General features: G+C 35.1%; 1 protein-coding gene and 1 pseudogene across 2 annotated transcripts in view; one reads left to right on the top strand and one right to left on the bottom strand.

Annotated features, from left to right (window-relative positions):
* PIK3C2A (phosphatidylinositol-4-phosphate 3-kinase catalytic subunit type 2 alpha) overlaps positions 1-25794 on the bottom strand; it is a 95138-nt gene that overhangs the window by 22827 nt on the left and 46517 nt on the right. For both annotated transcript variants that reach the window (XM_036098635.2, XM_078058346.1), the window contains exons 5-20: positions 25528-25648; positions 24685-24796; positions 22699-22778; positions 22505-22568; positions 18233-18376; positions 17020-17068; positions 16729-16939; positions 14870-14992; positions 13562-13729; positions 8799-8910; positions 8288-8433; positions 6308-6496; positions 5371-5464; positions 4837-4931; positions 4306-4486; positions 686-790 (exon numbers count right to left, since the gene is read on the bottom strand). In XM_036098635.2, coding sequence (XP_035954528.2) covers positions 686-790; positions 4306-4486; positions 4837-4931; positions 5371-5464; positions 6308-6496; positions 8288-8433; positions 8799-8910; positions 13562-13729; positions 14870-14992; positions 16729-16939; positions 17020-17068; positions 18233-18376; positions 22505-22568; positions 22699-22778; positions 24685-24796; positions 25528-25648 — 1994 coding nt within the window. The remainder of the gene's footprint in view (positions 1-685; positions 791-4305; positions 4487-4836; positions 4932-5370; positions 5465-6307; positions 6497-8287; positions 8434-8798; positions 8911-13561; positions 13730-14869; positions 14993-16728; positions 16940-17019; positions 17069-18232; positions 18377-22504; positions 22569-22698; positions 22779-24684; positions 24797-25527; positions 25649-25794) is intronic.
* On the top strand, positions 2167-2575 carry LOC118539805 (peptidyl-prolyl cis-trans isomerase NIMA-interacting 4 pseudogene; annotated as a pseudogene).

Here is a 25794-nt window from a genome sequence, read left to right as displayed (position 1 = left end):
TTAATTGGTTGCTTTTGCTGAATTCATTAAGAGAAAATCCACTATTTGTATAACTACTGGCCCAGTTTGAAATATAATTACTCAGTGCTGATGATTCAACTACTTTTTGATGGCTCTAAACAGCGTTATAAACCTGGGAAGAGTCTTTCTGACCATTCACATGGGAGGAAAAGAAAATGCTATCAGTGACTGGAATTACAACATATGCCTACAAGGTAGCTAATATACCATAGTAAAAAATAATTTATTTTGAGACAGCAAATAATTTTATATTGCTTTTTCTTTCAGGAAAGGTGATTAACTAAAAATATACTGAGGTAGGGGCGCCTGGGTGGCTCAGTCGTTAAGCGTCTGCCTTCGGCTCAGGTCATGGTCCCAGGGTCCTGGGATTGAGCCCCACATTGGGCTCCCTGCTCGGCGGGAAGCCTGCTTCTCCCTCTCCTGCTCCCCGCTTGTGTTCCCTCTCTCGCTATGTCTCTGTCAAATAAATAAATAAAACCTTTAAAAATACATATATATACTGAGGTAAATATGGATCTTACACAGACATCCAAAATACTTATAACCAACCTATGCAGATGTTATCCTCATTTGCCTTAAGTATATCAGCCCATCTGCTTTCTTCCTACATTTTTTTCCTACAAATTATTTTGAAGTGTAATATGAACTTATTAGTATATGTCACCTTAATATTTAATTCTTTTGCAACAAGACTTGGATTGAGAGGAAGACGGCATTTATTTCTTAGAAAAAAGGACTGTACTCGTTCCATACTCCTTTGAAGGACAACCTAGGAAAAGAGAATAATACTGTAAGTACATAATGGAAATGAAGACCTATATTTAAGACAAAAAAATTATGATGTGGACCAACCCAAATTTTAAAATGCCCAACTGTCAAATAGTCAAAAACAAGTTGTTGCTAAAGAGTTAATTTTTACTATAAAAATAGAATGGGGAAAAGCTTATAAACATGGGGGGGAGTACATATGGTCTATTTAACATATTAATTAAAACTCTAACAGTCAAATAAATAGAAATTAAACAGAAATGAGATGCAATTTTTCATCTAACAGATTAAAAATTTAAGGTAACACCCAGTCCCAGCAACAGGGCAGGAAAAGATATTTTGGTAATATATTGGTGGAGAAAAAGATAGAACTAAAAATATACACAGATCTTGACTCAGCTATTTCACCCACAGTAGTATCATATAAGGAAATAGTAGCAAAGGGGCAAAAACTTATTCACTATAGTTCATTGTAGGACTGGAAAAAGAAAAATGTGTAAACAACCTACAGAGGTAATGGTTCACAATTTACGCTACAATACCTTGTAATATTATGTACCCATTAAGAAACATGAAGTGTAACATGAAACATGAAGTGAAGTGTAACATAAATCTTCACACAACTTCTCTAAGATGAAGTAAAAAAAAAAGCAATTTGCAAAAACAAAACAAAAACTCACAAAAAAACACGTAAGTGCTGAAAGAAATTAAAGATCTAGATGAATGAAAAGACATCCTATGCTCATGAACTGGAAGACTTAGTATTATTTAAGATTGCAGTATTTTCCAAATTAACCTACAGACTCAAAACAATTCTTTTTTTTTTTTTTTAAAGATTTTATTTATTCGAGAGAGAGAGAGAGAGGGAGGGAGGGAGAGCATAAGCACAGGGCGCAGCAGAGGGAGAGGGAGAAGCAGGCTCCCTGCTGAGCAGAGAGCCCAATGCAGGGCTCGATCCCAGGACCCTGGAATCAGGACCGGAGATGAAGGCAGATGCTTAACTGACTGAACCACCCAGGCGCTCCACAGGCTCAACACAATTCTTATCAAAATTCCAACTTCCTTTTTGCAGAAACGTACAAGATAATCCTAAAATTCAGACAAAATTGCAAGGGACTTCTGAATAGACCAAAAAAACAAAAAACCTTGAAAAAGGACAAAGTTAGAGGACTCATACTTCCTGATTTCAAAACTTACCACAAAGCTACAATAATGAAAACAGTATGGCGTAAGGATAATCTTATAGATCAACGGAATAGAATTCAGAGTCCAGAAATAAACCTATATGTCAATGGTCAACTGATTTTCATCAAAGGTGCCGCGATCATCATGGGAAAGAACAGGCTCTTCAACAAATGGTGCTGAGAGGTTTTGAAGATGCTGCCCAAGGGAAAAAGCAGTTCTGGAAAAGAGAGGGGAGGTGGGGAGCAGCCTCTGGGAGTGACAGCTCTGACAGAAGTCTCAGCGCGCCAAAGGTGGTGGCAGACACATTCTGTGTGGAAAAACATGGGAAAATCATGGAACCTGTGGAAAAGTTAAAGTCTGGAATGAGATTAAATAAAGTGGCTGCACATTATAGTGAAGATAAAGTGATGTGGGTTGGATGACCAGGGGTTCCATGGTGGGACCACTTCAGAAAGCAGGATTTGCCTTGCCTTTAAGTGGGCTGGATAAGCCAGTGTTTACAGACCCTCCAGTTAAGACAAAATTTGGCTATCATATCATCATGAAGGGAGAAAATAAAATTGTACAAAAAGCTGGAAAAACAAAAAACAAATGGTGCTAGGACAACTGGATAATTACAGGTAAAAGAATAAAGTTGAATCCCTACCTCAAAGCATATAAAAAAATACTGAAAATGGATCAAAGACTTACATAAGAGCAAAACCATAAAACTCCTACAACACAGGTGTATATCTTTGTGACCTTGGATTTGACCACAAATTCTTAGATATCAAATGCACAAGCAACAAAAGGAAAAATAAGCTTCATAAAATTAGTAACTTTTGTGCATTAAAGGACACTATTGAGGAAATAAAAGATAATTCAGAGAATGGGAGAAAATATTTACAAACAGTGTCTCTGATAAGGGTCTAATATCCCAAATACATAAAGAACAATTCAACAAAAAGACAAAAAAACCCAAAAACTTAGAAATTTCTTCAAAGAAGATTACAAATGGCCAACAAACACATAAAAATGTGCTCAAGATCATTGATCATTAGGGAAATGCAAATCAAGACCACAAGGAGATACTACTTCATACCCACTAAGATGACTGTAATTTTTTTTAAAAAGGCAGAAAATAACAAATGTTGGTGAAGATGTGGAGAAGTTGGAATCCTTTACATTGCTAGTAGGAATATAAAATGATGAAGCTACTTTGGATAAAGATTTGGTGGTTCCTCAAAAAGCTAAACATAAAATTGCTTTATGACCCAGTAATTCCACTCCTAGGTAAAGTGAAAAGAGGTATCCAAACAAAAACTTACACACAAATGTTCATAGCAGCATTATTCATAGTAGCCAAATATGGAAACAAGTCAAATGTCCATCAATGGATAAACAAAATGTGGTATATCCACACAACAGAACATTATTCAGCCATAAAAAAAGTGAAGTACTCATACATGCTAGAATATGGATGAACCTTGAAAATATTAGGCAAAGTGAAAGAAACCAGACACAAAGGCCACATATTTTATAATTCCATTTAAATGAAATGTCCAGAATAGGTACATCCATAGAATAGAAAGCATATTAATGCTTACCAAGGCCTGGGAGGAGGAGGGAATGAGGAGTGAAAAGTTAGTGGGTACAGGCTTTCTTTTTGGTGTGATGAAAATGTTCTGGAATTAGTGGTAGTGGCTGCATAACATTGTGAATGTACTAAAAGACAATGAATAGGTGAATTTTATCTCAACAATATGTGTGTGTGTGTGTATGTATGTGTATATTTCTATAAAAATTTTTTAAAAATCCAAACATTTGTGTTTATATATATATATATATATATATATATAAAAGTGTATATATATGTGTAAAGTCATATAAAAGACCAGAAAGGACATAAAGCAAACTGAATAATAGATACCGAATGGGGAGAAAATGACCTGGAAAATTTTTAATTTTTAAATTAATTTAAAATTTTAATTAAAAAATTTTTATTCTATAAATTTCTTATTTGGATTTTTTAAACATTAGCAACAACTCATAGTTGCATTACTTTTACAGTTACAAAAAAGTAAAAAAACAAAATAATGAAAAAGAAACTCAAGAGAACAACTGTGACCAGGAAGGAATTCATAAGCATGGGAATTAAAAAACACTAATTTTCTGAGTTAGGTTGTAAAATCTTTTCCTATGGTTTTAAACAACCTTTGAATTCATCTGTTCAAAATAGCATAGGTATAGTTAGAGTCTATTGGATGCCTACTGGTAAAGAATAATAACTCATTAATACTGTAGAGATCCTTTAACATCAAAATATTTATGTTCCCTCTTTTGGGTACATACCTGTCTGGCTGATCCACTAGCCTGCCTTACTTTTTCTGCTACTCCTCCTAAAAGTTGTACAAGTTTTGTCTGCTTCAAAAGTTCTTCTCTGAGTCCTTTTCCTCCTACTGAGAGGAGAGCACCCAAAACATGTTCGTATCGGGCACCAAACTGTGCATCATGCAGGGCATCCTTGAGGAGCCTAATACAGCAAAATATTTATGTCAGCCACTTCTGAAAACTGGATGAATGTCTCTTGAATATCAACTTAGGTTCATTTTTTGGTATCTAGGAATTTATTTTAAGCTATGTAAGTAAGAACTCATTATTATGGAGCTCTAATATGCCAAATATCTTTGCAATAAAGAGTTTTGTTATTTTTGGTTTTATTTCTAAGGACATAAAAATCTGGCTTCTTTAATAATGCCCTTAATCAAACATCTGGTATTGATAATAAGCAGTCTGAGCATACCATTTAGACTTTCAGAGTATATCATCTCTATAAATACTAGGAATGGAAATAAATTACTTAAAAAAAAGTTTAAATCTTACCAATATAAATTGTGTGCTATGTGTATATTTCCCAATGCCCTGGACAGAAGGAAGCGCACCAATGAACTGTTCAAGTAAATTTCGTATTTCAAAGCCTACACATAAAGGAAAATAAGAATTACTAGTGGTCAAACCCATACTCCATTATGAGGAAAGAGAAAACACTGATAAAAATGAAACAGATGAATTAACTTATATATGTTATGAAATCAAGCAGAAAAGTGTAGATTTGGGAATAAGATTCATTAGTTATGTTTAAATGGCTAGTAAAGAAAAATCAAAGAAAAGTTCAAGTCTGATTTGTTCTGAGAATCTAAAAATGTGAGAATTAAAAATCCAGGTACATATATATAATACTCAAGTGGGGCAGCTAACAATAGTGGAAAAAAATTCATACTACATCGAAACGTAAGGTACCTCAACATTCCCACAAAAGTACTTTTAATCAAAACAGAATGGGGATCCTTTAGCAAGTTCCCTACTCATAAAAAATGGGTGGAGTACCGTGGACAGGTAACCTAGTAAAAAACTCACCTGTACAAACTGTGGAAGAAGATCAGTTAGTTCATCATCACTTATAGCCTCAATCCAGGTCACAGCTATGGACCTTACTTCCTGATCAGCAAATCTAGAGAAGTACCATAAAAATCAAGATTTGACGGTGATTTCTTTCTAGTGAAGCTATATTTCCCAGAAACACAATCTTCATCTATACCTGACAAAGAATATTCAAATAGCTCTATATTCAAATGCAATGTGTTTCTTTTTTTTTTTTTTTAGGAAGAAAAATCTTACTGTACTATACAAATTCAACTTCAGGACTGTTCAGAAACCTTAAGCTTATGAAAATTTTGAGCTACATCATAAAAATATAACAAATTATTCAAAATTTAGAAGTTAAATCCCTCTTTAGGTTAGTTGTTTTAAGATTTTATTTATTTATTTGAGAAAGCAAGAGCCAGAGAGTGCGAGCCAGAGAGCACGAGCAGGGTGAGAGAGCACGAGCAGGGTGAAGGGCAGAGGGAGAAGCAGACTCCCCATTGAGCAGGGAGCCTGATGTGGGGCTGCATCCAGGGACTCCAGTATCATGACCTGAGCTGACGTCAGATGCTTAACCAACTGAGCCACCCAGGTGCCCCTTTAGGTTAGTCTTTAAATGACATGTCATCTCTATTCTTTTTCTAATTTGTTTTTAAAAGTAAACTCTACACCCAACGTGGGGTTCGAACTCATGACCCCCCCGAGATCAAGAGTCCCATGTTCTACCAACTGAGCCAGCTAGGTGCCCCTGACATCTCTTTTTAATAACCCCAGCACAAAAAGTATGTTGCATTGAATTGCTACGTATATTGCATTATATTGCACTGAATTGCTTTCATGTTAAAACAAAGGGAAGTATTCCTGCAACATAATACACCTTACTGGAAAAACTGGCAAATAGAGCAAGTACATTCAGTCATGGATAACTTACTTTGAGTCAAGTAGTTCCAACGCGGTCAGTGGGTGCAATGGAGGCCACTGCTGAAGCAGTGAGTAAGTTTTGGCAAGATTAACCCATTTCCAGTTTGGGGCACTTGCTAGTACTTTAGGAAGACAATTTGGGTGTTTGAGGCAATAATAGCGTTTCTCCCACAAAAAGGCTTTATCTTCTTTAGAAAGTCTGCATATATAACAAATTATTTCTCAATGATATCATAATGAGTTATAATCTCAATGATTAAAAATACAAAGAAAAAATTTATTCATTTTAGGACAGCCACTTCTTGGTAGAATCATTAATACTAATTTGGAATAGAAAAATGCAATGTACAGCAAACACTACTAATTTACTCTAATTTGGGGGATAGAAAGAAATCATTCTGCCTTGATAAAAGTCTTAGTTATAAAAATGAAGGATAATTCTGTATAGTAAAAATTTATTGAGCTCTAACCAGATGCCAAGCACTAGAAATCAGAGTTGAATAAGCAGAAACCACCCTAAGGATTTCATCCATTTTATACAAGTAAAACAAATGTCATGCAAAAAAAAAAAAAAAATGCTATTACATTTTAGAAGATGATTTTAGAAGATGATTGTACAGCTCAAATGAGGAACATTCAAAATAAGAAGTATTTGTTTGGGAGACTCTAATTTAGTCTTAATGACAAATGTTTATGTGAATGAAACAGTCACTGTTTTACTACCCATCCAACTGCTTTTGTGTATAATACATGCACTGAAGCATACATGCCATGTGGAGCCCTGAAAAAAAATCAAATATTGCAAAAAGGTGCACAGTTAAGTCTCTCCTTCCAGTTTCCCTCCCAGTGACAACTGCCTAATAAGATTGCATATCCTTCCAGAGATAGTCTATTTGTATAGAAGCATATACATACGTATGTGTAGATTCTTTTTTCTTTATGTAAATAGTAACACATCACATAAACTATTCTGCTCCTTGCTTTCTTCATTTAACATCTTACATATTAGTACATATAGCTATAAGTTCATTCTTAATAGTTACATAATACTCCACTGGATAAATGTACCATAATTTAACCTTTCCTGATGGACATTCCCTGTCACTTTTACAATAATCCAAATACTGCAATGAATATTCTTTACTCCATAAGCAAATATGAAAGGTTTTCTCTAAGATATATAATTAAATGGAAATATAACTACTAGGTTACTATGTACATTGTGACCTTTATCGATTTTGCCAAATTGCTCTCCCAAAGCTCCTTAGCCAACAGTTTAATTCCTATTTTTCTGTATCCTCATCAACACTTTATATGATGAGACATTTTAATTTTCAACCAAGTCATGTGTGTTAAATGTTATCTTGTAGTAATTTTCATTTTCTTGATTACTGAGGAGTCAAACTTCTTTTCAGATATTTAAAAGGCACTGTATTTCTTCTCCAAAATATTATCTAGTCATATTCTTTGTCTATTACTAAGTTGTTGGTTTTTCGATTGCTATAACAAAGTTTATATACTTTTAAAAAATACATTCATATTTACTGTAAATTTAGTTCTCAATGTTGTTTGCCTTTTTTTTTTTTAAGATTTTATTTATTTATTTGACAGAGAGAGACACAGCGAGAGAGGGAACACAAGCAGGGGGGAGTGGGAGAGGGAGAAGCAGGCTTCCCGCTGAGCAGGGAGCCAGATGCGGGGCTCGATCCCAGGACCTTGGGATCATGACCTGAGCCGAAGGCAGACGCTTAACGACTGAGCCACCCAGGCGCCCCTTTGTTTGCCTTTTCATCATGTAAAAGTTTGACTTGTACAAATTTTGAAAGTTTTATGTAGTCATATGGCTTTTTTATAGAATTAAAAACAAATAGAAAACCTTCCATACCAAGATTACTAAATCACGAACTAAATCAGGGCATATAATAAACTATTAACTTGAGATTTACAATGTAAGAAATATCCAGGCAAAACAAAAATCAAAGGAGCATACCCAAGTGATGAGTCTCTATGAAGAATATCAAGAAGTTTCCCTTTTGTATCATTCCCCAATGTTTCTAAGTTGTGTTGCTGTATAATGCTTCTGTCAACTTGAGGAGTAGTATAAATGACATCAAATGTAGGAGAAGGAAAATCAACCTTAAAAATTTAACAGAGGTTGATCAGATTGCAGCTAAATAGTCCACATATCTACCACATTGTCTTTGAGAAAACTGATTCTTAGCCATCAGGGTGACTATTAGATTGAATATTGAATTAATGTCCTTTTGCTGAAAGTGATTACCATCATTGGTAATACACATATATTACATGGGATGGATACAAGTTCATTTTTTTGCTATTTCTCAGAAATAGGAAATGGTTTATTAACATTTAAATTGAAGACAGGTCTTAAGATCAAACAAGATCGATTAGGCTTCTTTAGTTAACAATCCAAATCATGGAATACATATACATCTTAAAAAGAAATTTCAACCTCCCCATGTATCAAGAAGTACCATTACCTGTAACACTATTCTTTCCATCACATACCCTTTTCTGGGTACTGTTCCGGAAACAGGATTTGTATGTGACGAAGTCCAAAGATACAGAAGCTTAGTTCCACATGTTAAAAACCTTCATGAATGTAGACAAAAGAATACTGTAGCTTTCATTTTATTTATTTTTGTAGTTTTCATTTTAAAAATTGCTTCAAAACTCACATCACACACACACACACAAAACAAAAAACTCACATCACATGGTAATGAATTTGAAATGTTTTTCCAAACATTTATTAAGCATCCATTAGACAAAAAGAGTCCCTCTCCATAGTGTATTAATACTTCAGGTAAATGTATTGAAGAGTGGGGGTTGGGACAAAGGGAGGGGAGAATGAAATAATGTATCTTGGGAGGAATGGGGTTGAGGATAGAACACAAAAGGGTAAAGACTCAGAGTCACTTGTCCCCAAAGCAACTTTTAAAAGAGATCAAGAGTTGAACGCTCTTCCAACTGAGTTGGCAGGCGCCCCCACCCGCAAGCAACTTTTATAAATAGGAAGGTGAAGAACAGTCTTTGAAGATCATCTACAATGGAATACATCTCAAGGTAATAGTTTGGATTACAGAACTCCTCACTGACTTTCACCTTAAGAACAAACCACATGCCAAGGAAACCAATACCCACTTTATAGCAAAACACTAATCATTTCAGATGAGAAGTTGTATCTGTGCTCTAAACCAGGGGTCAGCAAGTCTTTTCTGTAAAGGGTCAGATGGCAAATATTTTGGGCTTTTTGCGTCAATCTCTGTTGCAGACTCAACCCTGCTGTTATACTGCAAAATTAGCCATGAACAATACATAAATAAAGGTGTACTGTGTTCTAACAAAACTGTTACTTACAAAAAACAGGCAGTGCGCTGGAGTATGCTGACCTTTACCCTAGACTACCAATTTATGGTCTACTTAAATTAAAAATATTTATCAGTAAGACATTGATATATCTTTACACAGAATAAATTTCTGAAAAATAACATGAGATACATAAAAGCAGGAAACTATAAACTTTATTCATTTTATTCAAATAGCAAATAGCCTCTCCAAAACTAGACTCTAGTCTTAATGTATTCTCTTGAAGGTTAACAGCCTTTAAATATTCGACACATTATATTCTTTTCAGATCCACCCTCACCCCCAACTAGATTTTAAGGCAAATTCTGATATTATTTCATCTGTAAATACTTTTATATCTCTCTAAACAATAAACAGTTTTATTTTAAAATAAGTATACCACCATTATCACTCCTAAAATAATTAACAATAATTACTTAAAATCATCAGTTATCTAGTCAGTATTCAAATTTCCCGATTGTCTCACAAATTTATTTACAGTTGGTTGTTCAAATAAAGATCCAAGCAACTTCCAACATTGCATTTGGTTGATGTCTTTCAAAGTGTATTTTAATTTAAGGGCCTAACTGGAGGCCTGTCACCTGGTTTTGTAAATAAACTTTTATCAGAAGGAAGCCATACTCATTTACATATTGATTACTGTTGCTTTTTGCCTTTGCTTTTGCATTTGTGAGAGAGATTACAGTTAACCCTTGAATAACACCCTTGAACTGCACAGGTCCACTTGTACAAGGGTTTTTTTGATACAGTACTATAAATGTATTTTCTCTTATGACTTTAATAACATCTTTTCTCTACCTCACATTATTATAAGAATACACTGTAATACATATTAATATACAAAATACGTGTTAATTAACTATGTGTTATCAATAAGGCTTCCGGTCAACAGCAGGCTAGTAGTTGAGTTTTTGGGGAGTCAAAGTTATTTGCATGTTTTTGACCACATGGGGGGTTGGGTGGAGAGGAAAGGCACTGCTAACCCCCATGCTGTTCAAGCATCAACTGTATTATGACCTGCAAAGCCTAAACTACTATCTGGTCCTCTTTACAGAAAAAGTTTGCTGACTCTTATTTTTACCTATACATTCTTCCTCTCTTTTTTATCCCCGCCATTTGTTGAGGAAATCAGGTCTTTTGTTCTAAGAATTTTCTATATCCTGGATTTTACTGATTGCATTCCTCTAGTGTCATTTAGGATGTCCCTTTATCTCCTACATTTTCATAAAATAGTAGTTAGATCTAGAGGCTTGATCTGATTCAGGTTTAGTTATCTGGCAAGAATACTTAATAAAGGTAGAATTGCATACTACTTCCTATTATATCAATCAAATAAAAAGGCACACTGGTTTCTCTCTCTTTCTGTGAAGTTAAGATAATCAGTCTGTTTGGGCCCAGTCAGTCTAAACTACCTATTATAAAGTTCCAGAAAAGTTAATCACTTAATGGTGTTAAGCAAGCATTGATAATCACTGCTTAAATCAATGGTTTTCAACCAAGAGTGATTTTGCCCCCAGCAAGGTCTGGAGGCACTTTTGGTTGCTAACTAGGGGGTACTATTGGCAAATAGTGGGCAGAAGACAGGGATGCTGCCAAACATCCTACAATGCACAGGACAGTCTCCCACAGCAAAGAATGATCTGGCCCAAAATATCAATAGTGCCAAGACTGAGGAACCCTGCCCAAATCTATTATTTCAGTAGGGGTTACAAAATTGTGATATTCTATCATTTCTTGAGCATCTATTAGCTGGAATTTTTCTATTAACTTTCTCACATCAATTATTTGGTAACCCTGAGATACAACTGTAAAGGAAAGGCAGGTTAAATGCTTGATTCTGTTTATTTAAAAATGAGTTAAGAACTCATTTGTTATTGAGGCTGACTGAAATGCCTCTAAGTCTTTTGGCTTCCCCGAGAGTGACTTCATCAGGTTGTATGCAGGTTGCACCTTAAACATAAATTATTTTTATTTTAAGATTTTGTTTGTTTGAGATACAGCATGAGCGCAAGAGAGAGAGAGAGCATACAAGCAGAGGGAGAGGGAGAAGCAGGATCCCCTGCTATTCAGGGAAGCCCAACTTGAGGCTCCATCCCAGTACCGTGGGATCATGACCTGAGCCAGACAGACACTTAACTGACTGAGCCACCCAGGTACCCCAACATAAGTTATTTTTAAAAAGAATTTCAAGATCGAGCCCCGCACCAGGCTCCCTGCTCGGCAGGAAGCCTGCTTCTCCCTCTCCCACTCCCCCTGCTTGTGTTCCCTCTCTTGCTGTGTCTCTCTCTGTCAAACAAACAAACAAACAAACAAATAAATACATTTAAAAAAAGAATTTCAAGACCAGGATTTCTGATCACTATACTACAGTAAGCTAACAATTAAATCATTAACACTTTATATTAATGTTTAACCATCTTCCCTTTGAATATTTTTTGAATGCTAAGACCTAACATGACCTACCTAGATCAACTGCACTACTTGGCAAAGTCTCAAGCTTAATGCCATCTGCTCACTGTTTTAACAGCAGAGTGCTGGATGCAAACTATTTGTCTAACAAAAGTCAATTGCCCTTCATCTTACTCTCTTGAATTTTTAAAGAGTGTTATATCATTCATCAAAAAAACCCAAAAAATAAACAAAAAACAACCCATTTATTACTAGACAATAAAAGTGGCAAAAAGTGATGGTACTTCTTTAATGAAGCAAAGATCCCTGGTTTTCAGTAAGGTTTTCAGAACTTACTTTTAAAAATTTATTTGAAGAGTGAGAGAGAGAGAGAGAAGGAGCAGGGGGGAGGGGTAGAGGGAGAGGGAACAGCAGACTCCCCGCTGAGCAGGGAGCCTGAGGTGGGACTCAATCCTGGGACTCCGGGATCATGACCTGAGCCGAGGGCAGATGCTTAACTGACTGAGCCACCCATGTGCCCCAGAACAGACTTATTTATAAAAATTAATGATAATGATGCAATTACATTTAATTTTCTCACATAATTGTTCCCGGACACTAATTTATCACAATTGAGAACACAATTTCCCTCCTTCACATAGCATAGCATAAATGCTATGCGTTTGTCATTATAGTAATACTGTTATTAAACACAATAGGCTTCTTGACTGCAGAACTTTAGAGATACTTTAATATGCTAATGTGCTATCACTGGGCAAAATGTTACTATGTACTGTATGAAACATATCTGGAGCTTATTCAATTGATTTTTTTTTTTTCCATTTAGATAGACGCTTGACAGTCTCATGGAACATACTACTACTTAAAACATAATTAAAATAGTCAGTTGAAAGGCCAGTTAGATTACACTACCCCAGTGGCTATTAGACACAAGGCTCAAAAGGAATTCCTTACCCCTAAAGATCAATAAGGTTTTGTACATGAGAGACTTTTGGAGATTAAAGGCCAGGGGCCCACAGCAGTAAGGGTATATCAGTCAGGTAAAGAGAAGGAAATAAGGTGCAGTTGTAGACTCTGAAACTGGAGAAGAATGGGGAAAAGTATGAGAAGAGGAAAAATGGTAATTGTTTTATTGGTATCAAGGAAACTTATAAGACCATGACTATTATGTCAATAACATAGTACTTTGCATAAATGACAGAGAGTGAACTGGCTGCTGCTTTTCTCCTGGAATAGTGAGTGGCAAACAATCCTCTAAATACCCAGATAGATATGTTCAAACTATAGCAAAATAACTTTGTGATTTCTTCCGATCTGTGTCTCTGAAATAACCTCCTTTTATCACACTGGAAAAACTGAGAAGCAAATTATCTCATATATGTCATTGTTCCCCACCCCATTCTCTAGTCAATTCTGATGTTGCAGATGTGTCCACAGTAACTCACCATCACAACTCAGTACTTACCGTTTAAAGTCAAAAAGAGGTAAAGAAACTTTGCCCAAAGCTTCTGGCCCCTTTCTCTGCTTATTAGAATCAGGGGAACTTCCACTGCTCTGATTTAAAATTCCAAAAAGAGTAAGGTGAAGAAGTGATTCTAATGGCAATTGTGATATCTGGATGGGAAAAATGATTCTAAGGGGGGAAAAATGTATTAATAGAAAAAAACAAATTAGATCAAATATGAAATTTAACCATTTAATGAGACTGACAATTTTAGGTATTTCATTTGACTTATTAAAAAAATCTTTAATCCCGACTTTTACTTAAGTAGCAAACTTGGCCAATACGTACTATAAAAAAAAATCTTAAATAAATTTCATTAAAATTTCAAATATGTAATATTTCTTAAGAAATTTCTTAGTGCCTTTACTCAAGACTTGATAATGTCAATTTCTAGGCAAAATAATAGTCATTTTTATTTCCTTTAGGAAAAACTAGATGAATGAGTATTTCTGATTCAGATATATATGTACATATATGTGTGTTTATATATATGTATACATGTGTGTATATATATGTGTGTGTGTGTGTGTGTGTATACACACACACACACACACACAAGCAGACACATATGTTTATCTTTTTAAATTTTATTTTTAAGTCTGAAAGGATACATTGGGTCAAAAGTGTCACTCTGAGGAGTCGTAAGATGGTAAGTGTTGGAAATAAAATGATACCCTTTTTACCCATACATATTTTTGTATTATTGTTTTCAAAGATGCATTATTTTTGTAATTTAAAAAGATAAAAGAAAAATAGGGAAACACTTAATAAATGCAGAATAAAAAGTTCTGCAATTACATACCTGCCTAAATAGTGAAAGCATTCCCTTAGTTTAAAGACAGTATTTTAAAAATATTAACAGTGCAAAAAATATTGTACATGGATTTAATTTTCTAATGTTAACCAAGAACTACACTTCATATATACAGTACTACAGAATAAATACTAAACTAAGCAATGTTATGAAAACCGTATTTCTATGGTTTATATGTACAATTATATGTAAATTTACAGTTTTAACTTGACAAAAGTCTAAGAATAATTAATGGCATGTTCTGTAATTTTAACAACATGTAATTTTTCAGAACAGTATTTCAGATTTTTAAATGAGAATTTGTCTCTTCTATAGAGTATCTAGAAGAGACCTTAAGATGTAAGAATTTAGTGGATTTTAATGGAAACTGTGATAAAAACGAAAACTAGGATGCATACATGGAAAAAAGTAAAGCAGGCATACTGAAAAAATAAAAAGCCAAAACTTTCACTTACAGTTCATCCCATTTAATAAGATAGAAGAAATTCTTATAAGTGCCAACCTTCTTTGATTGAATAGGTTTAAAAAGATCCTTTCCATTGTGAGACAGGGAACATATCAAGTAGTATTTTTCATAACTGAGAAAAGAAAGATTTTTTTAATTGGATAATACAAATTCGTTAACTAATACAAATGCATTTCATTAGCCATTCTTCTCTAAAAGTGACTATTATCTGAAATTATTTGGTCACCATTCATTTGAATTTTTGGAAAGCATCTGAAATTGAACTATTGCAAATTCTACAAAAATAAAAAAAAGTATAGCAGAGGGAGTACAGAAGGAAACATATATCCCCAGGTGCCAGTCTAAGGGGGCCATGCTAGAAACCTTATCACAATTTTGTGCTCAGTTACTAGCTTTAGATTTTAGCTGAATGGCACTAAATAATTATTTATTTCTAGGTAAATTCTTAGAAGAAAAAGTACAAACATTATCTTCTGTAGGTGCTATTTTCCTTTGCTAAGTAACTGCAAGAGTCAGTTAAGCATATTAATGGTGCATGGGCCTGACTTGCACTGAGCTCGTCTTTCTAATCTATTAGGAGGCTTCTATCCATGGAATACATGCTGTTGTATTCTCATTAGACAGCAATGAGTTAACCCCTAATTGTCACAAGTACAGAGCTGGTTAGATACCGTCAGGCAATCTTGCAGGCTAGGAGCCTTAGGTTCAATAAAACTGTGTTCTCCTGGATTCGAACTTACTGCTAGGCTTACACATTAACCATTTCGTTCCTATATACAATCTATTAATCATTCGAAATATATTTTAAATCTCATCTCACTGGTTCACAAAACAGCTCTAGTTAACTATTTGACTACTTTTCAACCTCATTCTATTTGTCCCTCTTTTCTTCAGCATTTTACTTTCTTTCCATCTTAATTATCACTGCAGTTTTCTGTATTGTCTTCTACTAAGTATTTGTTTTCCATTAGTGTCCCCAAATTTGTGTGTGTATATGAAACTGTATGGAGGATGTGGAAGGTATTACCCCTGTAACATTTAAACGAATCAAATATCTTCACATAGTAGTAGTACCCATTTAAAGCCAAGTTCCAAGAGGGCAGAGATTTTTTTGTTGCCTTATTTACTGCTGAATCCCTAGTATGAGGAACATTGCCCAAAGATGATATTCAGTATTTATTAAATGAGTTAATATATCACTTTCAAGTAATTATGTATTTTATTATATTAATCTAAAGCTCAATTTAAGCAGAATTTATGTTCGGTATCTCTTCACTAGTCTTTATTTTACTTTATAGCATTAAGTTACTATGGAACTATTTCATTAAAAACATTCAGACTTTTCAGTTTATATGTCATTTCATAAACTGAAGTTGGCAAACTTTGTGGCATTGACAAAAAAATCAAAAAGGAAAAACCCATATTAAAAATTCAATAGAAAAAATATACTCTTGTAGACTTCAAAGCCTAGCAATCAGTAAATTGTAAACTATTAAAGAGGAAAAAAAAATGTGCTAGAGCCTAGTGCCATCACACTGTTTCAAATTACCCTCATTCTAAAGGAAAGGCTGAAAAACAGTCATAAATTGACTAATTTATTAATTAGCATTTGCCTTTGTAAGTTTAAACATATATTTTCCTGCCTGTTTTTTGCATGTAGTGTGAGTGATATTTTTTATTGCAACAGCTTCAAACATCTCTGTAATTTTTATGAAAACCACAAAGGTATCTGGTGATTCTTGTATCATCCATTTAAATATTAAGAGAACAGTGAATGGCTGACATTTTATAGAATTAGAACAGCTTCTGGGTAAAGTTGTACATATTCTGGTTTAAACAGTTACTTACTTTGATACCCAATTACTTGAAATTCCATGTGCAGCAAAAATTGTAAACTGAAGCTGTTCTGTTGTTGTCCATGCTTCCTTGATGTTCCTATTACTTTGGGCACAGTTTGCAGGACTCCTACCACAATTTGCATGGAGTCTGAGAAGATCATAAATTGCTGCAGTTAACTGGTCCATGCTTACTTGAACAGGATTTTCAGGATTTAGAGATCCTAGATTTAAAGAAATTGTTAATATAATTCCCTGAAAAACCAACAGTTATTGTTAAAATTTAAAGAACTTAAAGACATACCCCTAGATGAACTCTTACTAATATCTCCTTCTCCAGACAGTGAAGTCACCTGCATACACACATACAAATTAGTCAGAAAATTGCCCATGATGTACTGAAATTAAAGGTAAAAATTAAATGCTATATAAGGAAACCTCCCAAAAATTTCTGTAGAATAAAACAAAACAAAAATGCAAGAAGAAAGTGAAAACCCCAAACCAAATAAAGATGATTTTTAGTTATCAAGAAAACCAGAATAACTGAAAATTAGTGCACAATATAGAAACTCAACAAAATCTGCCTCATTAAATCAGTCTAGTAATTAAGATTTGAAACCCAAAAGTGATAAATACACTAATATGATAGTTTATATTCTTAGTAATAGTTGCTTTACTATTAGTATAATAAGAATATCTTTGGGGCGCCTGGGTGGCTCAGTCGGTTAAGCGTCTAGCTTAACCCCTGCCTCTCTCTCCCTCTCTTAGAAAAAAAAAGAAAAAAGAGAAGAGACCCAAATTTCTATATACCATATGGATAGGCTCTCTGTGAGAATGAATGGATAAAGCTATCTCTTAGATATCTGTTGAAAGGCAAACCACCAATATAACTTTTCCTTCCTTAAATTTATTGTCTTGTAATATACCTTCTCTCATCCTTTCATCAGAGCTATGAACAACCCTATGAACAGAGGTACTTAAATCCCCATGGAAATACCACAGGGAGAGCTTTTTACTAAAAGCAACAGTATGATATCAAGAAAGGACTCCCAATCTGGTTGTTTCTGAGGTAATAAGTCACTATTAGTGAGACTTCTGGGTATTTTCAAGAGGAAGAGGAATCGCCAAGGCAGAACTTCTCCCATGGGCAGTCATGGACGTTTCCATCCAGAAGGACAAGTGGTAACTATTACGACCCAGGTTCTGAAGCTCAGTATCCACCTTGAACCCTCCAACCAACTTTCTTATGCCACAATTCCTCCTCCACACATAAAAGGTTCACAGTTTGACATCCATGTATTCAGTATCAACCCTCACAAGCTCTTCCAAAGCAGCCCATTTCTTCTTAGGAGTTCCCAACTTTACCAAGTGACCAAATCAACTCAAAAGTGAAAGCCAAGGTTAAAATAATAACACTTTGTCTGGAAGAAGCAAAAATCTCCCAGTTTAAGTGACAGATACTCACTGAAATACATATTTTCATTTAACAAAATGCTAATTACTAAAAGAATACTCACATCAGCACTTTTACTCCTCGGAAGATTAACTGCTCTCTTTAGCTTCTTTACTGATTCTGTAATGGCAAGAGTCTCTACACCATCTAAAGCGCTACAGATTTTTCTTACAGCTTTAATTACTTGATCTACCGCTCGGTGCTGGTTCTTTAAAAATAAAAAGTAGAAGTCAGAAATTAGACATTTTAGATGTGCTTAAGAACAGATATCCTTTCCTCTTTTGTGATGAAGAAGAAATAACCTTTTCAATTATCTATTTTATTCTGAATAGGAAAAATCGGGTCTGATTTTTCACTTTGCCTGAGACAATTATTCATACACAAATGCCATTAATTTCATATTAGAATAATAAATTATTAACAAATTACTAAGTCATTAAAAAAACTGGAGTTATTTTTTACTCTCATTTGAGATTAAGTTCCACATTAAAAACACCAATCCTGCCTGCCAAAAATTTGGTATCAAAAACCAAGTTCTTCAGAGGTTGGCCACATATTAATAACAATGGGCAACAGTTATGAGACGTAATCAACTTTTAAGCATCGTTTACATCTGTATAACCATCACTTTTTAAGTCTTGTCTGATGAAAAAACTTCCTTGAGGACAATTCCTCCATAGTATTCAACCACAGTTGATTTCACCATGTTTCAAAAATATACATGTACAAATATATTATAAAATCATTTACCTGATAAGAATATTTAAAACTCCCTCCCCATTCCTCCATCATCATTTTAAAGTATATGTCTCATTAAGAAACGTTCTTACATAATGAATTAATTCATCAAACATTTAAGCCAAATTTATATGCCAAGTACTGTTAGAATGGGCTGAAACTTAGTACTGTACCATCCCTTAAAAATTTAAACTTTTCCACCCTTGAGGCTTGGCAACCATAATCTAAATGCTCCCTGTACCTTCATGCTTAAATGAAACTACCTCATTTTCTCAAACACGCAACTACCCTCCAGTCCTCAGGGCCTAACAGTCTATTTTCTAGCTCCCCATTTTTGCTTACATAACTTATATTTCTGCTTACTTTTATTCCTATACCTTCATGCAAAAACCTTTCCAATTTTGAGGCTCAGGTCCCCATCATTTTTTACATGCCAGTTATCAATTTATTGTCTATCAATTCCAAATCCACCCTTCTTTGCTCCACTTTGTGATACTGAAGCTAGACCTATAAACATTTCTCCTTTGCCAGCTGACACAATGTTAGGTTTTGTCAATAGAGGGCACCGAAGGGACACTCACGCAACAGTAGCATGAAGACACTTCTCATCAAGGTTCTAGTCCTCCATTTTTTACTTCAGCTTCAGATCCCAGTGATCCTCAAAGACCAGCTTCAGCTGCCCCCCCAGGCCATGGTCTCCCAATCCGACAACTCTATCAAGTTTCTTTGCTATAAGCAACCTATGTGTTCCTGTGATAGCCAAACCTTCTTAGAAGAGGCTGGGTTTCAGCCTGAGGTTGGAGGGGAGGTTCTATCATAACTCCTTAGAATTCCTTCACTATCCATTGTTCCTCCACCTAGAGTTGACAGCTGCTTTACCACACCTATGACTTCTGGACCCCTCAGAACATGATTGGCAAACTTTTTAAAGGACAGAGAGTAAACATTTTAAGCTTTTTGGGCCATACAGTCTCTGTCACAATTCAACTCTGCTATTATGGTGTGAAACAGATACAGATAAAATGTGAACCAATGAGCATGGCTGTGTTCCAATAAAACTTTATTTACAAAAATAGGCAATAGGCCAGATTTAGCATGCAAGCCATAATATGCCAAACCCTGCCTTAGAATCCTTTCTTACCCTTTATAGTAATTAACTACCTTTTACTAATTAATGACTCTTTAAATTTCCTTGTTCTATACTCACCTTTCTACCCTATATCCTATAATAAGCTTCAGTTATATAAATGTCCATGTGGAAAATTCATAGCATCTTCAACCCCAAAACTATACCCTATGAGAATCTTAACTACAATATCATACTCTGATCACAGTCTCCTTTGTTCTCACACATTCATTCTGACTAAACTAAGTCTTTGAGCTCAGATTCTATTCTCTGCCTCTTCTACCAGGTAGTTGAATACTTTCAAAGAAAATCTCAGAGCTGTACAGATTCAACATTCCCTAATTTCAGCAGGAACCTGCATGCCACTTAACATTCCTTTTCCACCCTTGAGGACAATGTGGGGCTTGATCCCAGGACCTTGGGATCATGACCTGAGCTGAAGGCAGTCGCTTAACGACTGAGCCACCCAGGCGCCCCAATAGTCACTATTTTAAAGAATTTATTTTTTAGTCACTATTTCAGATAAGATGGTCATGAAGACATCTGTGATAAGACATTTGAGTGTAGACCTTAATAAACTGAAGGGTAAGCAATGCAAATATCTGGGGGAAGAGCATTAAAAGTAAAGGGGACAAAGAGGCGCCTGGGTGGCTCAGTCGGTTAAGTCCGGTTAAGTCCGACTCCTGACTTCATCTGACTGTTGACTTCGGCGCAGGTCATGATCTTAGGGTTGTGAGATCAAGCCCTGCATCTGGCTCTGCCTACTTAACATTGCTATTAAGGTGAATAAAAGTCATCACAAATATAAAGTCCAAAATTAAGTTCCGTATCTTCCACCCAAATCTGCTCCTCTCTTGGTTTCTCCCTCTCCCACCCCTCTCTCCCCCACCCACCCTCTGCAGCTAGCAAAACATCTTCCTAATTGATTTGTTTCCATTCTCTCCCCGCTTCTTCACTCTAGTCTAGCTAGAAAGACAGACCTTATATATACCAGGCACCCTCCTCCTCCCCTAGATAACCAGATAGCTTCTTTCTCTCCTCCAGTTCTTTGCTCAAATTCATCTTCTCAATGAGGTCTTCTCTGAATAAAATGTTGAAACTGCAACATTACCCTCCTTTATTTTTCTCTGTAGTGCTTACTATCTGATGTAGCATATGTTTTGCTAGTTTTATTGTCTGTCTCATCCAACTGGAGTGTTAACTAAGAGCTGGGATTATAGTTTCATTTGCTCACTGACATATCCTCAGCACCTACAACAGGCCTCACAATGAAGAGATATTCAGCAAATATTTATTGAATAAATATGTCTATATGCTGACAAGAATGCATTAGTAGCTAGAAATTTGAGAGTCATCCTACACTATTTCTTCTCTTATATCTCATTACTTACGAAATCTTACCAATTTTATCTCCTAAATATTGGTAATCAGATCCCTCCTTCTTGCCTTGGCCACACTCATTATCTTTCACTTGGACTACTATAAAAAACCTTCCTAAGTAGTCTCCCTGAAACCAATCCTGCCAGAACTAAATCTAACTTCCACAGTATGGCCAGAGTGATTTCAAAGCTTAAGACTAAACAAGTCACCCACCCCATCCCACCCCCTAACCTCAGCTAAAAATATCTTAAATGCCTAGAGCAGGGGTCAGCAAACCTTCTCTATAAAATAGCAAATAGTAAATTGTTTAGGTTTTGCAGAATATACAGTATCTGTCCCAACTACTCAACTCTAGTATTGGAGCACAAATGCAGTCACAGAAAATATGTAAACTAATGGCTGTGTCTGTGTTCCAAAAATCGGCCCTCTAATCTAGAGGACAGAGTAAAAGTTTACATGGATTATAAGGTGGTAACTTATATCTGGTATCTCCAGCATCCTCTCCCAACCTTCCTGTCACACACTGTGCTCTATTACAGAAGTGCATATATTTCCACATATGTATCACGCCTGTGTGCTTTTGTTCACATGCCCTTGCCAACTATCTTCTAGCTAACCCATACTGTTGACTTGGCTCAGGTAAACTCCCTTCTTAGAGGCTTTCCATGAACTCTCAAGTTGGAAGAGGTGCCCTTCTTTGATGTCCCAAAGAACCCAATGTATACCTCTATACTACATTTACTATACTATATTGAAATTTGGTTTAAATCCATCACTAGTTTTAAGTTCTTGGCAAGTGGGGACTAGGTCTTTCATTTTCATAACTCCAGCATCTAGCATATAGTAAACATTCAGTTAATGCTTTTTGAATTGAACTAAAGGCTCCTTAGTAATAAAGCTGAAGTGAACTGAAGTGCTGACTCAGGCAATATTGAGAACTTTGGTTAACAAGATGGGTCAGAAAAAAAGTCATCAAACATATAGTTTAAATCATCCTTCTAAAATATTTCCTCAAACACCACACTAATATTTAAGATAGAACAAAGACAAGAATCCTTAAGTCATCATGCCAAAATGTGAATTAAGACTTACTTCAATTTGAAGAGCCAGTTCCACTTGGTTGTGATAAGAATCTAAAAGTTCGTCAACAGGGTATCTGAAATAAAGAACAGTTATTATGACTGAAGGATACTATACACAAATGATTGTTTTATTCACCAAAATGAAGGTATTCACATCCAAAAGCAAAGTTTGAAAACCTGGAATTAATGCTTTAGATGCCACACCTTGTCAAGACTTCTTTATAAGGTTTTTCCATTTGATGCAAGTGTTTGTTTAAATCCACAGGTGTTTTATCATCTTCTGCCTAAAAAAACATATGTATACACACATTTTTAGCAAAAAAATAAAATCCATTCTTTGGTGTTTCTATTGCCAAATTAAATATGGTTAAGCGTATGATAAATTCTTGAAACTAAAATGATTTTTCAGAACAGAGGCTAAAATATTATCAGAATTAAATACTATTTATAACTGAGGAAAAAAGTAAATCAATATTCTGAAAAATTTTATAAATAAAAAAACATAAATGCTTTTAAGTCTAGTTTCTGATATATAAGTAGCTCCCAAAGTAATAACTACTTCTGTTCTATAAGGAAAGAACAGAGAGCTTTAAAAAACAAAACAATTTTTATTTATTTTTATTTTTTTAAAAAATTTTACTTATTTGAGAGAGAGAGAGAGAGAGAGCACAGCTGGGGGAGAGGGAGAGGGAGAAGCAGACTCCTCGTTGAGCAGGTAGCCCGACGTGGGGCTCGATCCCAGGACCCTGGGATCATGACCTGAGCTGAACGCAGCCGCTTAAACGACTGAGCCACCCAGGCGTTCCAAAACAAAACACTTTTAAAGATGGCTGGCAGCTAAATGAGAACGTTGGTGAGGTTGGAGCAGATGGGGAAGAGATCATCTGAATGTCTGCATTATTTTTCTAATGATAATCAAATGTCCCCCAACCTTACCCCCAATAAACAAGGTACTTCTCTTCTACCATACTTAGTATGTAAATATATTCTACCATATATCTACTACCATACTTAGTATGTAAATATATTCAAAAACATCTCTTCTACCATACTTAGTATGTAAATATATTCAAAAACATCATTCCTTAAGAAACTGAAGAGAAGTCACTAAAGATTGCTAAAATGTACTGAATTTCATGAAATAGTTTTCACCCAAGTGAAATAAATTCTATGAAACATAGGAGCAAAACCTAAGAAAATAAAGTAGAAATGACTGCTATTTTTCCATCCAAGTTCTACCAAATGAAGAATAAAGATTAAAATTTATCAAGTGTTCATACAGTAATAAAACAGCCTAATTTCCTGCATTCTAATTTGCTTTAACTTCAAAAGAAAGTACCGTATTTTATTTTATTTTAATTTTTTTTTTAAGATTTTATTTTATTTATTTGAGACAGAGAGATAGAGAGCACGAGAGGGGGTAGGGTGAAAGGGAGAAGCAGACTCCCTGCCGAGCAGGGAGCCCGATACGGGACTCGATCCCGGGACTCCGGGATCATAACCCGAGCCGAAGGCAGTCGCTTAAGCAACTGAGCCACCCAGGTGCCTGAAAGTACTGTATTTTAAAAAGAGAAGGGGCGCCTGGGTGGCTCAGTTGGTTAAGCAACTGCCTTCGGCTCAGGTCATGATCCTGGGTCCCGGGATCGAGTCCCCGCATTGGGCTCCCTGCTCGGCAGGGAGTCTGCTTCTCCCTCTGACCCTCCCCCCTCTCATGCTCTCTTTCTAATAAATAAATAAAATCTTAAAAAAAATAAAATAAAAAGAGAAGTAGTTTTCATTTGGTGCAGAATAATGTATTTTTCTCAGTTTGATGCAAAAGTCAATGTGGATCTTTTCTTCCCCCAAACCATATTTAGTATTCAAAATCTTTCCTCCTTCCTCATTTCTCTTTGACTGACCCCAATGTTTTCATTCTTGTGTAAAACCATTACAAATTAAACTTTTATTTCCTCCACTTTGATTTTCAAATATGCCCCCAGCTCAGAGTAGTATGTTACCTAAGACTCCATGATTGAAAAGCTCCTCCCATCTGCTTTAAAACCCTTGTTGTGGATAGAATTAGTTCATCATTCCAATCCATTCACCAGTCCAACCCAGATATCTTACAGAATGTACAAACTACAAATTGGCTAATTAGCAGAATTACTCAGATTCAACCAAATGCAATTCAGTTATAAGGTACATACTTACTGTTCGGGCCAGATTTTGGCACATTGCGCTGAAGGTCAAAAGTTGTAGTTTAATCTCTGTGTCCCATTTTCGGCAGTTTTGAATATATTCATGACTTCCAAGGCAATGGTTACTATTAAAATATATTAATTATTCATCAATGTTATTCTCAAACTAGAAATTACAGAGGTAAGAGTAAAATATAACTTGTATCTGCATCAGTAATTGAAGAGAATGGTAAAATGTAGAGATAGTTTTTTAACCAAGTGTGGGCACTTAAATAAAAGAATAATTCTACATGAGAAGAGTCACAGCACAGAAGAAAGAAGATGAAGATGAAACAGAAAATAAGAAAAATAAGGGCAGGGCATTTTAAGTAACCTAAAATAATGAAATCCGTAAAATAACTAGACTAAAAGCTAGATACAATAAATTATCTGGTTCAGAAAAAAATTATAATGATTATTTCAGGCAATTAAAAGGAAGTCACAGCTGATCACTGTGTGAAAAGTAATAGTACATGCTACAAAAGGAAAATGGAGTCTATAATGATGTGACTATCGACTCTTAGCAGAAAGAAAAAAGCCATTAAATTCACTTACCAACCAATTACCCATCATTCTTCCCATTTAAGACTATAAGCTTAAGGGCAATACGACTTCTTATTTATGTCTGATAACCCTCCACTGTCTTAAACACACCTTAAAACAAAGTATATCTCAATATAAGCTTACTGATCCAATGAATCAATTTAGTAGGACCCAATGTAGTCTTAGATTACAAATTTAACTTGAAATTTTTCTCATTTAACTCCTTAAAATTAAATTTCCGAAGATGTTGCTTAGTAGTTAAACGAATACTTACTTCTGCAGCACTTCCTCTTGACCACAAACTTTCAGAACATAGCTGCCAACATCTACTTGATTCAAGTCATCATGTACCCAGCAAAGGGCTTGCATTATAATGATTTCTACAGTAGAACTCACTGTAAAAGAGGCATCATTTTCATTTTGCTCATTTCACTCTATACACTTATTGAGAATGTAATTCTTATCATTTAAGAGTGTACTATACAACAGAAATATAATGTAGGTCACATATAGAATTTAAGATTTTCTACTAGCCAGATTA

The sequence above is a fragment of the Halichoerus grypus genome, chromosome 11 (assembly GCF_964656455.1).
Source record: "Halichoerus grypus chromosome 11, mHalGry1.hap1.1, whole genome shotgun sequence".
NCBI lineage: Eukaryota > Metazoa > Chordata > Mammalia > Carnivora > Phocidae > Halichoerus > Halichoerus grypus.
The sequence above is the reverse complement of the archived record's forward strand: the minus strand, read 5'-3'. Positions and strand labels throughout refer to the sequence as shown.